The sequence below is a fragment of the Narcine bancroftii genome, chromosome 3, assembly GCF_036971445.1.
Source record: "Narcine bancroftii isolate sNarBan1 chromosome 3, sNarBan1.hap1, whole genome shotgun sequence".
NCBI lineage: Eukaryota > Metazoa > Chordata > Chondrichthyes > Torpediniformes > Narcinidae > Narcine > Narcine bancroftii.
The window spans coordinates 79858098-79873369 of NC_091471.1; the positions used below are offsets into that span (position 1 = coordinate 79858098).

A 15272-nucleotide genomic window follows, 5' to 3' on the forward strand; every position below is an offset into this window, starting at 1 on the left:
ATGTTCTTTGTTCTCAATTTTTGTCTCGAGCGAAATCTGTGAAGGTACATCTGTTTCTCACAAATGGGGGCTCGTCCGGGATCGCACTCCCTCCACTGACAGAGAGCCCGACGACGGGGGTAGGTGCACCCCGGCTGATTCAGCTGGACTGCCGGACGAGGGGTGACTGGTCAGTGGATGAAGCGAGTGATATCCGAGAAGAGGGATCCCGGTAAGAGGAATTGTATTTACCTGCTAGTATGGGAGAAGTAAGTAGCAAGGGAAATAGTCCTAAAGAAGGACAGGAAGATCAGATACCTAAACATAGTCCATTAGGATTAATGTTATCTGATTGGGGTGTGGGGAAAACCCGTGGGAAAGATAAACAGACCATGGTCAGGTATTGCTATCAGGAATGGGTTAAGAATCCGATAAAAGGGAGTTCGGTACATTGGCCAAAGTTCGGATCCGACGAGGACTGGATGTGTCAGGCGTTGAACATCTGGCTCTACCAAAATCAAGGAGGTAATACCGAGAGCAGAGAATATGCAGCCTGTTGGCTCAGTGGATCGTTTGATCAAATGATTTTGAGCGAAAAGGAATGTAAGAACAAGAAGGATGAGGAACCTTCTACCCCTGAAGTACAAGATTGGGATGTGTTACATTCCCTTCCTCCACCTTATGCTCCCCCTGTGCCGGCTCCTATCTTCCCCCTCTCACCTCCGCTTTACCTTTCTTTACCTTCCCCTCCTCCTCCACAGTTAGAGAAAGAAGAAGAAAGTAGGGGTGATATGATGACCCGCTCACAGAGTACAAGATTACTGCCTCAATTGACACGAGAGGGAGGAGGCTTTGATTATGAGGGTCATTCAGAACAGTGTGAGACCCTTCGGGAGGAAAGGGCAAAACCCTTTGATTTGTCTCCCGGAGGGCAGGAACCTAAACATCATAGAGGAGGGGATAAGCCAGAAATTAACTGGATGAGACCTTTACGAGAGGTTCCCTTGGGAGGGGATGTGGAGGGGTCTTGGATTCGTAAATGTGCCTCTGACTAGTATGGAGGTGTGCAATTTTAAGAAGGAAATGACCTCCCAGAAACACCAAGGGGGACCAGAGGCGATACCTGGGGAACTTAAATTCCCCCTGGTAAACCCGAATTGGGATAAGAACACTAATGATGGTCGCACATGAATGGAGGAGTATAGGATTAATCTAATAAAAGGAATGAATGAGTCTGTTCCAAAAGGACAGAACTTTAAGAAGGCATTTGAGGTTCCCCAAGGTCCCGAGGAGCCCCCTCTGCATTTCTGAATAGATTTCGTGCAGCCATACAGCAATATATGGGGTTGGATATAGAATCCCCAGCAAGTGAACAGTTGGTATTGACAGGCTTTGTTACTAATTCAGCCCCAGATATCAGGAAGAAATTACAAAAGACAGAGAATTGGCATGAACAGGGAATAACACAGCTTTTACAGATCGCACAAAGGGCATACGTCCAGAGGTCTGAAGATAAACAGAAAGGAAAGGCTAAGATTTTGATGCAGGCAGTCAAGGAAGTTGTGGAGGGACAGCAGGGAAATGTTAGGAGCTGTGTACCAGCTCCTGGACGTTGGGAGGAGCGCCGGGAGTGGGGAAGTAGAGACCAGAGCAGAGGCAGGGGTAGAGGAGAATTCCGGGGACGACGACCATTCCCGGGACCCCGTGGAGACCCTGGTAGAAATTGGGAAACAAGAACATTAGTTTGCTATTATTGTAAAAAGGAGGGCACTTTAAGAGGGAGTGCCCAATGCGAGCAAGGGAGACGCGATCTTACGCATTGATGGAGGCAGATTATGAATAGGGGGGGTCACGGTTCTCAGTCAATACACACCGTGGGGCTGCACGGAGAACCATTGGTAAATTTAAGCATAGGACCCCACAGTGACAAGATGGTATTTTAAGTAGATTCTGGGGCAGCCCGATCTAGTATTTTACAACGGCCCGAGGGTGTTAAAACAGAAGGGACAGAGATGATTTCGGGAGTGGGAGGAAGAGATTTTACGGTCCCTATACTAAAGAATGTAAGGATACAAATGGGAGAAAAGATAATAACAGAGGATATTTTACTAGTTCCCCAAGCTGGAGTTTGCTTGTTGGGATGGGATTTACAGGACGAATTGGCTATCGGTACCAGACCACAGGAATCAGGTATCGGGGTTCAATTTTATGTACTAACAGAGGAGGATCGAGATCTAATAAATCCTAGAGTATGGGCAAAAAGAGGCAATAGAGGAGGGTTAGATGTTCCTCCCCTCAAGTTACTTTAAAAGACCCTGACCAAGTAATTAGACGAAAACAGTATCCATTTCCTATGGCTGGCCGAAAGGGGCTGCAGCCAGTAATTGACCAATTGGTGAAAGATGGTATACTCGAACCTTGTATGTCACCTTTTAATACCCCAATTTTACCTGTCCAAAAACCAGACGGTACCTATCAATTAGTGCAGGATTTGAAGGAGTTAAACAAAATTATTCTCACCCATTATCCAGTTGTACGATAATGGGTAAAAATGATCCCCTTAGTATGTGGTTTAGTGTAATTGACCTCAAAGATGCCTTCTGGACCTGTCCGTTGGCAATAGACAGTAGGGACATGTTTGTATTTGAGTGGGAGAATCCTTTTACAGGACGGAAAAATCAATACCGGTGGACAGTCCTTCCCCAGGTTTTTACAGAATCACCAAATTTGTTTGGCCAAGTTTTAGAACAGGTACTAGATGAGGACCCCCGGAGAGAGGATTGTCAATTAATACAATATGTTGATGATTTATTAATCACGGGAAAAACATATGATGTGGTTAAACAATACACTGTTGAATTTTTTAATTTTCTAGGGAATAAGGGTCTTAGAGTGAGCGAATCAAAGTTACAATTTGTTCAATCTGAAGTTAAATACTTAGGTCATCTAGTTAGTCAAGGAATTAGGAAGATAAGTCCAGAGAGAACAAGTGGTATTCTGCAGATCCCGCCTCCAAAGAGTACTCAAGAGCTTATGAAATTCCTTGGTTTAGTGGGATACTGTAGAATTTGGATTGAGAATTATTCTAGCCTGGTCAAATTTCTTTATGATAAACTTGCGACTCTAGGGGGCAAAACTGTTGTCTGGACGGAGGAAGAGATAAAAGATTTTACCTTGGTGAAACAGCGTCTTATTAGTGCCCCAGTTTTGGCTTTACCTGACCTAAATAAGCCATTTGACCTATATACCAATGCGAAAGATGGTGTGGCCATGGGAGTATTAACACAAGAGAGGGCAGGCTTTAGACAACCAGTTGCCTTTCTGTCAAAAATTTTAGATCCTGTTTGTCGTGGTTGGCCAGAATGTGTGCAAGCAATTGCAGCCACTGCTATTTTAGTCGAGGAAGGACGAAAGATTACGTTTGGTGCCCCGATGATAGTTCATACCCCTCACACAGTCCTCACCATTCTCTTACAACATGCCGGAAGGTGGCTTACTGATTCTAGAATTTTAAAGTATGAAGCGATTCTTATGGATAGGGATGATTTGACACTAATTATAAACAAAGAACAGAAACCAGCCGCCTTCTTGGTTTCTCCAGATTCTGATACTGTCCCCAATGATTTAGAGGATGTATGTTTAGAAGTGATAGATTTACAGACAAAAATTAAAGATGATTTAAGTGATGAACCTTTACGGGAGGGTGAAAGATGGTTTATTGATAGATCTTCCCGCTGTATTGACGGCATTCGGTATAGCGGGTATAGTGTAGTGGATGGGAATGAAGGAGTTGTGATTGAAGCCGGTCGTTTCCTCGGATGCTAACCCTGCCCACAAAATTAGCACTTGGAGAGAGATCTCCCACCATGGCAGATGATGTCAAATCACTAGAGTAGTGGGACACTAGGGGACTCATGGGGTGGGACATTGCTTAGTCCCAGGATAGTGGTACCCACAGCGACCAAGTGGCAGAGATCTCATCGGAGGTCTGGAGGGCCAGCTCCAGAGTCCCTAAATTCAACCGCCCTTTGCAGACCGAGAACCTTTTGTTCCAATAGCTGTTGCTGTATGTACCTGGAGCAGATACTGGTCACGTATGTGTCTCTGATAAGCTCCTCTGCATTTTGGGTGGCCGACACAGCCTTACAGTCACACTCCCTCCACAGGATCCAAATAGCTTCCAGGTTTTTGGCACTCAACTCACCAGGTCGCTGTTTTCTGGTGGTCAGGGTGTGTCTGGCATAGGCTTCATTAACCTTCCTGTGATACTGGGCCTTGAGGGTCTCAAGGCATTGTTGATCAACTGGAACACTTGGGGGCCTGATACGCGAGAGTTGTCTTATTCAGTTTGCATCCATGGTGATAACATCTGTGGCCACCGTCAAGAAATTTTTGAAGCTGCGTAGCCAAAGTTCGATCGTGTTCGGGACGTCCGGTGACTGGGGGTCGATGATGAGCTTTTCAGGTTTCAGGTATTGTTCCATGATTTTTAAAAAAATTTAATTAATAAAATTGATGCACCATCAATAATCACAAAAGGCTGATACTGTGAAACTATCAGGCTTTTATTAATTAAAGGCAGGAACTACCAGCAACCTCATTGACTGATCAAAGCAAAGAGAAAGGGGAACATGCAAGGGTCTATGGGTTGGATCAGTCTTGGGAGGCATGTCCAGCTGACAGCAGCCAATCATGGCACCACAGTGGTTTACCACACCTCCCACATTCCAAGATGCAGCAGCTGTGGTTGGGTCATAGCGGTGGATTTCCGCAGGCTTCAGGCTCTCCCACGTCCCAAGATGGCAACGCCGTGGTAATCATAAGGCAGCTGCATTGTTGGCTGACTAGACATCATATTTTTAAGGCAACCTCCAGTGTGTCTGCTAGTTTAACTGCCCTCTGTAAGTTGAACTCACCCTGCTCCAACAGTCTCTGCTGGATATAGCTGGATCTGATGCCTATGACATAATCGTCTCTGATCATGCCCTCCGTATTCACTGACGCTGTCATGGCCTTTCAGCCGCAGGCCTGTCTGAGAGCTCGCAGAGTCTGAAAGTACTCAGTAGCTAGGAGGTGTCTAGCATCGACCTCGCTTACCTTCTTCAAGTACTGGCTTTTCAGTATTTCCATCACCTCTGCGTGTGACTCGGCATCCCTAATCCATGAGCCCAACTCTGGAATATAGTACTTGCAGTCTGTCCTTCTCTGATCGAACAATAGTCGAGAAGACCTGCAGGAACCCTTCAAAGCAACCCAGCCAGAGTTCAAAGTAGTTGTATGCATCAGGCAATTGTGGGTTGAGGTCTAGCTTTTCTGGTTTCAAAATCTGCTCCATTATCAAAAAAAACTGTTGTTCATAAAATTGATGCACCATCAATTTCTTAAAAAGACTAAAAGTTATATAGAAACTGATAGGCCTTTTATTATCAACAGAATGGAGTCACATCCATGCTGGTTGGCTGTCCTGGACTGAGGAGGGAGCTGTGCCACAATCACCTTTATTCAGGGGTCTGTGGGAGGAGCCACAGGCATGGTCAGAAAGGGGCATGTCCAGGCAGGCTTTAACAATTACTAAGACAGTCAAAACATAAATGCAGTGGTTTATCAGAGGCATGAGGTAAAAGCAAATTTTATGGAGGACACACAGTCCGCAAAGAGATATAGTTAGGTTAAATGAGTGGACGAGAGTCTGGCAGATGGAGTACAATACTGGGAAAGTATTTAGGTGGTGAAAAATTGCAGTACACTGTTGTGCAGAGATGTAGGAGTGCTTGTGCATGAATCACAGGTGGGTTTGCAGGTGCAACAGGTTATGAAGAAAACAAATAGAATGTTGGCATTCATTGCCAGAATGGTCGAATTTAAGAGCAGGAAGGTTCTGCTGCAACTGTACAGAGACAGCAAATGTTGGAGAGCTGTGTGAATTTTTGTTTTCCTGACATGAGAAAAGGTATACAGGCTTTGAAAGCAGTGCAGAGGAAGTTGACCAGGTCAGCTTATGAACAGAGATTTAGTCGCCTGGGACTATAGTCATTGGAATTTTAAAAGGAGAGGGGGATCTTCATTAAAATGTATAAAATAAAAAGGAATAGATAAAATAGAAGCAGGAAGGTTGTTTCCACTGTTAGAACAAGGACAGAGCCTCAAGATTTGGGGAAGTGGATTTAAAGCAAAGGAAGATTTGCTTCACCCAGAACAGTGCTTCTCAATTTTTTTTCTTTCCACTCACATCTTTGGCTTGGGGATTGCTTAAGGTAGAATGTGGGTGGAAAGAAAAAGTTTGAAAAGCACTGTTGTAATCATACCTAATTCACTGGTTTCACAACTCCAAAGGAAATGGGCCAATGACAATTTTTCTCAAGCAAAATATTTCAGTAACAATTGGGTCTAGAGCAGTGATTCTCAACCTTCCCTTCCCACTCACATACCGCCTTAGCAATCTCTTACTAATCACAGAGCCCTGATGGCATAGGAAATACTTCAAGTGGTATGTCAGTGGAAAGAAAAAAGATTGAGAACCGCTGACTTAGGTGAAATGTCAGAGGTGATTTTTACACAGAGTGGTGGAAGTCTGGAATGGAGGCTGGTACAATGGGAACATTTAAAAGACTTTTCAATAGACATTATTATGAGCTTCCATTTCATTTAGTGTATCACTTTAGGGGAAGTACAAGCTTCAACCATTCACAGCTGTGGAGAAAGTGGGTAGCAACAGCTAGTACAGTCTGTACCCAAATTCACTATTTTGGAGAGGAGAAAGTACATTTGTTGCCTTTTCTAGGGACATAGGTGGTGAGGGAGTCATGTGTCTGGAACGCTGAAGGAAGCAGCACATTTGACCAGCAGCTATCTCATCAAACATGGAGCAGGAATACTCTGCACATGATCATGGACAATTTTCCTAATTCTCCATGTCAGGAAAAGGATTGTGACCAAAGTAATGATAATTTTGATAGACCTGCACCTGAGTTTCAGAGGCGTCGTGGAAGTCATGTGTTTCATTTCCCCTACACAAGGAAAATGGGAGTGTGACAACTTTTCATATGAAAGGATATTTCTCTGGAAGAAACTCGACAAGTATTCGGCTGTCCGATCTCTCTGTCTCTCCCACCTCCTTCTGTGCATCAGTTTAAAATTTATATTTCGACAATGGATTTCTAAGATTTAACTTTGGAATTACTTTCCGGAATTGTGCCTAAGTTCTAATGGATATCTCACATATGCGCGCGCGTGCACACACACACACACACACACACACACACACACACACACACACACACACACACACACACACACACACACACACACACTCGCATATAGTCGGGTTTGATGTGACATGTGTTATATGTTAGTCGTTATTAATAAATATAGAATTTTAAAAGAAAAAATATAACACTGCTATGGTGAATTTCCATAGATGAATGAAAAATAGAGAGTTATGTGTGTGAGGTCAGGAAAAAGCAGTTTGTTGTAGAGTAGATTTATGTAGAAATTACAAATGCTGCTCTGATGGGTTTAAACTAGATTTGCAGGGGGAAGGGAACCAGAGTGCCAGAAATCATGTGAAAATTGCATGTATTATTAGAAGTCAACGGGTTGAACATGGTGGAAATGTTTTCAGGTGCATCTATTTCGATGCAAGTTGTAGGAAAGGCAGATGAGCTTAGAGTGTAGATTGGCATGTGGAATTATAACATTGTGGCCATTAGTGAAACTTGATTGCAGGTGGGACAGGACTGGCAGCTCAATGTTCCAGGCTTCCATTGCTTAAGACTTGATAGAATGAAGGGGTTGAAAGGGGGAGGAATGGCATTGCTCATCAGGAAAAATAACACAGCTGTGCTTAGTCAGGACAGACCAGAGGGCTCATCTACTGAGGCTATATGGGTGGAGTTGAGGAACGGGAAAGGTATGATCACATTAATGGGGTTATATTATAGACCGCCCAATAGACAATAAGAATTGGAGGAGCAAATCTCCAGAGAGATAGCAGATAGATGCAGGAAGCATAAGGTTGTGATAGTAGGAGATTTTAATTTTACACATATTGACTTGGACTCCCATACTATAAAATGGCTGGATGGCTTGGAATTTGTCAAATGTGTTCAGGAAAATTTTCTATATCAATATACAGAGGGACCAACTAAAGAGAGTGCAATACTGGATCTCCTATTAGGGAATGAGACAGGACAAGTGACAGAAGTATGTGTAGGGGTATATTTTTGTTCCAGTGATTATAACGCCATTAGTTTCAAGTTAATCATGGAGAAAGATAGGTTGAGATTCTAAATTGGAGAAAGGCCAAGTCTGAGGAAATGAGAAAGGATCTAGAATGTGTGGATTGGGATGTTGTTTTCAGACAAGGATGTGCGAGGTAAGTGGAAGGCCTTCAAAGGTTAAATTTTGAGAGTACAGAGTTTGTAAGTTCCTGGTAGGGTCAAAGGCAAGGTAAGCAGGCTTAGGGAACCTTGGTTTTTGAGGAATATTGGGGATCTGCTTTGGAAGGTATATAACAGGTACAGGTAACATGGAACAAATGAATTACTTGAGGAGTATAAAAAATGCAAGAAAACCCTCAAGAAAGAAATCAGGAAGGCTAACAGAAGTCATGAGGTTATTTTGGCAGACAGTGAAGGAAAATCTTAAGTATTTCTACAGGTATATTAAGAGCAAAGTAATGGACAAAATTGGTCCCCTTGAAGATCAGAGTGGTTGGCTTTGTATGGAGCCAAGAGAGATGGGAGAGATCTTAAATGTTTTTTTTTTTCATCAGTATTCACTCAATATACTGGCACAGAGTCTTGGGAAGTAAGGAAAGCAAGCAGTGAGGTCATGGAACCTATACAGATTAAACTGTCTTAAAGCAAATGAGGTGAATAAATCCGCAGGGCATGACAAGATATTCCCTCAGGCCTTGAGGGAGGATAGTGTAGAAATTGCAGGGGCTTTTGCAGAAATATTTAAAATATCCTTTGCCACGGGTGAGGTGCTGGAGGATTTGAGGGGAGCTCATGTTTCCATTGTTTAAAAAATGCTCCAAGAGTAACCCTGGAAATGATAGGCCAGTGAGACTGACATCAGTAGTAGGTAAATTATTGGAATGTGTTATAGAGATCGATATACAATTATTTGGATAGCCAGGAACTGATTAAGGATAGTCAACATGGCTTTTTTCATGGTAGGTGGTGTTTAACCAATCTTATAGAGTTTTTCGAGGAGTTTACCAGGAAAGTTTACAAAGGAAAGGCTCTTGATGCTGTCTACATGGACTTTAGTAAAGCCCATATGAGCAGTTAGTCAGGTAGGTTCAGATACTAGGTATTCATGGTGAAGTAGTGAACTGGATTCAACAATGGTGGGAGAAGCCAGAAAGTTGTGGTGGTGAATGATTGCTTCTCAGACTGGAGGTCTGTGACTAGTGGTGTGCCACAGGGAATGGTACTGATATTATCTATATCAATGATCTGATGATAATATGGTAAATTGGATCATCATGTATGCAGATAAAACTAAGAATGGGCATGTTGTGGAGAGTGAAGAAGGTTTACAAAACTTGCAGAGGGATCTGGACCAGCTGGAAAAATGGCCTGAAAACTGGCAGATGGAATTTAATGCAGAAAGGTGAGTGGTGTTGCCTTTTGGAAGGACAAACCAAGAAAGGACATACATGGTAAATGGTAGAGTACTGAGGAGTGTGGCAGAACAGAGGGAACTAGGAATACAGATACATAATTCCTTGAAAGTGGTGTCACAATGGATAGGGTTGTAAAGAGAGCTTTTGGCAACATTGGCCTTCATAAAATCAAAGTATTGAGTATCGAAGTTGGGATTTTTTGTTAATGTTGTATAAGTCATTGGTGAGGCCAAATTTGGAGTATTCTGTGGAGTTCTGGTCACTTACCTATAGGAAAGATATCAATATGATTAAAAGAATGCAGAGAAGATTTACTGTACTAGTATCATGCATGAACTTTAGGAAATGAATTACAGGGCCAGATTAAACAGCATAGGACTTTATTCTCTGGAGCCTAAAAGAATGAGGAGAGATTTGATAGAGGTATTTCAAATTATGAGGAGATAGGATATTCCACTAAAGGCAGGTGTGATACAAATCAGAGGATATTTGTTAAGAGCGAAAGGGGAAATGTCTAGGGGGAGCATGAGGGGGAATTTCTTCATTCAGAGATTGGTGGGGGTGTGGAATGAACTCCCAGCTCAATTTTAATATTTAAAAAGAATTTGGACAGGTGCAAAGGTATCGAGTGCTATTGGCTGGGTGCAGGTCAGTGGGACTATGCAAATGAAGTCGTTCAGCAAAGTCTAGAATGGCCGAAGGGGTCTGTGTCTGCGCTGTAATGCTCTATGGTTCTATGAAGGTCGACACAACACTGTGGGGCACAGGGCAAAAACTATGCTGTATGTTCTATGTTCTAGTATTTGCACAAAATGACCAATCCTTTAGATTATTTTATGAACGTTTTTAAAAATTTGATGTTTATGATTTACATATTTGGAAATATGTTCGGCGGGCAGCAACCTCCCTTGAAGAAGAACGCAGAGCCCACCTCACTGACAAAAGACAAAGGAGGAAAAACCCAACACCCAACCCCAACCAACCAATTTTCCCTTGCAACCGCTGCAACCGTGCCTGCCTGTCCCGCATCGGACTTGTCAGTCACCAACGAGCCTGCAGCAGACGTGGACATACTCCTCCATAAATCTTCATCCGCGAAGCCAAGCCAAAGAAAGAAATTTGGATAATAAAATATTTATTACACCAGAGATCAAGGACTATCACCAGATGTGCAGCAGGTGATTCAAATCAAAAGTTCTCTCTTTATAGGACTTAATTCAATATTCAAGATTATTTTATTGTCATGTAATAAAACAGAAAATGTGATATTACATGATATCTCCTTTAGTCTACCGTGAGGCAGACAAAGAATTGCTATCAGCAAAAATGACCCAGTGCTTCACAGCCAGAGAAAGAGGCACAAAAGAAAATCCCCCCAGGGTCATTGCATGTCCATGCTTTTACCTCCTGCAGCCTCCACACTCACACAACCTTCATTCTGAACCATCTGCAACCTGAGCTCTAGATGCACACCTCCTATAGCATCAGGAAGCCTCCAGCACCTCTTGCATTCTGGTTTTGATATCCCACACCTCTTCAGCCAGTCTCGAGCCAGTTTCCTGGCATGAGTCCTTTGACCGCAGTTGTAGGAGCTAGCATCCAACATGGGTACTTTGCTTCAAGTTACCAACTGCCCACCTCGTGTGTGTTCTTCAGTGTGAGAGTCCCTCACTGGTCCACTGCCAAGGCCACTGTCACATAGGTCATCTGCTCTACTCTCCTTCTCAAAAGCTTACTTAACAGGCCATTTAAAGTCTGTACAGAGCTGACACCAATTGGACTGGTCTAGGAAACAGTCACCTTAGCTATTCAGGTCACCTTAAATTTGAATGTAAATTTCAGAACCTAAACTTACTGGGAAACATTGAAACTAAAATTGGCTGTTGTTGCAACATTGCCCATCTTATCCCTAAATTTTAATGAGATTTGATTGAAGCCCTATCATATTTCAACCATATTCTGATTATTTTAAAACCTATTCTTTTGATCGTTTCCTCGGTATTGGCAGTAATCTTTCAGTGGTCAGTCAAAGTAAGATTTTTTTTGCTAAATGGAGCTTTTGTCAAAGGATGGGCAGAAAATAACTGTAGCATGGAAAGCACTACTTGACAAATTCGACAGGAACAGGAAGGGCTTGAAGTAATTTCCTGAGAAATTACAAAAATTCTTACACATTTTCTCTCTTCCTCTTTTTCTCTGGCTTTAGTCTTTTATCATGGTTTATCTGTATTTGAAAACCTCAGAGAAAGTATTTACTAGTAGTTACTAAAATGTTCACATGCTATTTCTAATCATGCGGAAGATATAGACCCTGAGTCAATAAAAAGTGTTCATTTATGTTTTGGGTGTTGTTATGGCTATACTCCAATGAGAAGTTGGTAATTTTAGAGTTGCCCATTTAGGGAACACTTAACTTCAAAACACTGTGCAACATGAAACAGGAAAGTTCTTTGTCAACGTTGATTTAGTTAATCTCAACATCATGAATAGCTTTGAAGTCACTGCACGGAATAAATTTGCCAGTACTTTTTCCTTCAATCACTGTTCAATAGTGCTATGAAGAAAATGGTTAGTAACTAAGGAGAGAGCTTGAAACAACTGTGATTCATTCCCTGCTATGTTCGCTGTAACTGTTGACAATCACTATTGGGTTTCATGATAAAGTGAGTCATTGAACTTCAGGACTCAGTGAGAAGACCAGGAGATGGAGGTGGCAAAATTTAAAGAAATGCCTTTCTGCATTTAAGATTAGTGTAACAATTAAATTTAAATTTAGACATTCAACACGGTAACAGGCCATTTCGGCCCACAAGTTCATCCCACTCAATTTGCACTCAATTAACCTATACCCCGGGTTCATTTTGAATAGTGGGAGGAAACCAGACCCCCCTGGGGAAAACCTATGCAGACATGGGGAGACTGTAAAATCTACTTATAAACTGCATGGGATTCGAACTATGATCCTGATTGCTGGTGCTATAAAGGCATTGTGCTAACCACTACGCCAACTGTGCCACCCAAAGGAAGCATTGTAATGGACAGCTGTATCAGAGCATACTGTAAATTTCCACTAATAATTGAATCATCTGTTTCACCTGTCATTGATGATCTACGTACTTTTACGGATCAAAATATGTTACTCCAAACTCCATTTTGAGTCCCCAAGGACCTACCTGGCTTGGTTGAAGGTTGGGATTGTCCATTGCATACCCATCCTGTTCAGATGTCTATTCTGATTATCCCTTGTGAGAATGTGTGGTGGTGCAGATGTGCACTTGCTTCAACATCTGTCTACTGATTAAGTTCAAGAATTGCTGCTTGTTTACATTCTGGCCAAGGTCGACGATGAGTGTTCATTTATCTTTTTTATGGTCCTAGAAATCCCAAATGTATCCTGCAAATACTGGAAATGCAAACTGTTCAGAGATTGTTGGGAAAACAACAAGGGGGGGGATCAATATTTTATGCATAACTATGACATGGAATCAAAGGTGTAATGTGATGATGTAGATTGAAATTCAAACTATTTCCCGATGCTATGTATGCAGTTGATATGTGAAAATGAGTGATGGCCTCAAGCAATTGGATTTTCATAGTATGCCAGCTGGAGTCTTTGGATAGACTTGTCATCAACTAAAGCCTTTGGGTAGACTACCTGTCAGCTGGTCCATTGGGTAGACTGGAGATAGCCAGAGACTTTGGATTGGCTACCCATCAGATGCCTGTTGGCTGCTGTTTGCTTAAGGTGTATTTATTCAAGGAGGAAGGAGAAAATACAGTTCTTGAATAAAAGGATCTCATCCTCAAAATAAGAAACAAGTATCAAGAAACCAAATAATGGATGGAGAGCAGAATCAAAAATAGGACATGGTGTGGAGAGAGACCAAGACTACTGGCAGTTCAGCTGTGCTGGATGGAGTTCTCAGGCACAAGTGATAGAGTAGGGTGGAAAGTGTGTGTGTGTGTGTGTGTGTGTGTGTGTTGGGATGAAGTTGAAGTATAGAAAAATGGCAATTTGGGGTTTGTTGCTGTATGGAAGAAAGATTTTGAAGTCATGTATTAAAGGGACAACAGTATATTTTGATTAATACAAAAAATGTGGCAAATATACGTTCATACGTTACAAAAAATTGAGAAAAGAGTAGAACTCTCGGTTTCAATTGCATTAAAAATTACTGCCAGCAAGCAATTCCTAGCTCTCATCAGAACTGGGCATTCAGGAGTTAATGTGAGCTTTATCACTTTTGTGAATGAGCAAGGCTTCAGTGAAGGACACCATCTGACTTGCTGTGATTTGGTCCAGAATGCACATCTGTTTCCCTATTACATTGCTAAGTCATGATATATAATTTTGCTTTATAATATTTAAAAAGAAATAAAAGAATTAAAAGTTATTGAGTAGTTTTACAGCAGAGAAAGGAAATCATTTGGCCCAAAATGTCTGTACTCATGAATGTTTTATCAGTGCAACTCATTAGTTCCATCCTTCTCCTAAAGCTTTTTTTTTCTCATCATTTATTCGTTGAACTGGTGAGTAGCAGCCATACACAGCAAAAAAACAAAAGATTTTCATCCTGCCACTCTTCATTCTGTTAGCCTTTACTTTAGTACCTGTGACCTTTGGTCCTTATCCTCTCTGTCACTATCCACTGTGTCAAGACGCCTCATCATTTTGTGTCTTTTAAAAAGTCTTCCCTCATCTTTCTCGAAAGGAAATAGTTCCTGTACTTTAATCTGTCCTTGTAACTATAGTTACACATCCTAGGAAAAATTCTTTTAACTATTTTCTGATTACAGATCCCAATCTAATTGCATCATATCCTTCCAATATTAAGGCAACTAGAATTGGATACAATACTGCAGATGAGGGCATAATTTCCCAATTTTTATACTCAATACCTCTACTGATAAAGCTCAGAATTGTCGATACCTTATTATAGCTTTCTCAACCTGCCCTGCCACATTCGAAGATTTGTGCAGCATTCATCAAGGCTCCTCTGTTTCACGACGACCCTCCGTTACTTTGTGAACTTTATATTTAGCTTTGTTGTAATGTCTGTAATGTGGCATCTTATTAGTGCTGTGGAATTTCATGTACACCACATCAACACTATCCGTTACCTTATAGAATCTTATAGCTTGACAAAGAGCTCAGACCCGAAATGTTGACCCTTTGCTTCCTATGGATGCTACATGACCTTCTAAATTTATCTGGCACTTTTGTGCATTGCATTATAATCTCAGCATCTGCAGACTTTCCTATTTAAAACCAATATTTCTCTTATACAGGTACACAATCCTTTATCCGGAACCCTTAGGGGACAGTGTGATCCGAATTTCGGAAAGCCCTCTTGAATTGTGCTGCCTATCCACCCCCACCCACTTCCAGCCACCCGGCAGTCTCCCCCAATGGCCACCTCCCCTGACCGTGGTCCCCCGGCCACCTGCCCCGACCGCCGGTCCCTCAGCCACCCAGCCACCTTTCCCAACTGCCGGTCCCTCAGCCACTTCCCCCAAATGCCCATCTCTCAGCTACCTCCCCTGACCGCCTGTCCCTCGGCCGCCTCCCCCGACCGCCGGTTCCTTGGCCGCCTCCCCCGACCGCCTGGCTCTCAGCCGCCTCCACCGACTGTGGTCCCTCGGCCACCGAACGTCTTCC

The 15272-nt window shown here is 42.4% G+C and overlaps 1 protein-coding gene across 2 annotated transcripts in view; it reads left to right on the top strand.

Annotated features, from left to right (window-relative positions):
• snx18a (sorting nexin 18a) overlaps positions 1-15272 on the top strand; it is a 112341-nt gene that overhangs the window by 82121 nt on the left and 14948 nt on the right. The window contains exon 4 of one of the 2 annotated variants that reach the window (XM_069924342.1): positions 31-211. The exons of the other annotated variant lie outside the window; for it this stretch is intronic. Within the exon in view, the coding sequence (XP_069780443.1) occupies positions 31-211 (181 nt within the window). The remainder of the gene's footprint in view (positions 1-30; positions 212-15272) is intronic. 2 annotated transcript variants of the gene reach the window in all.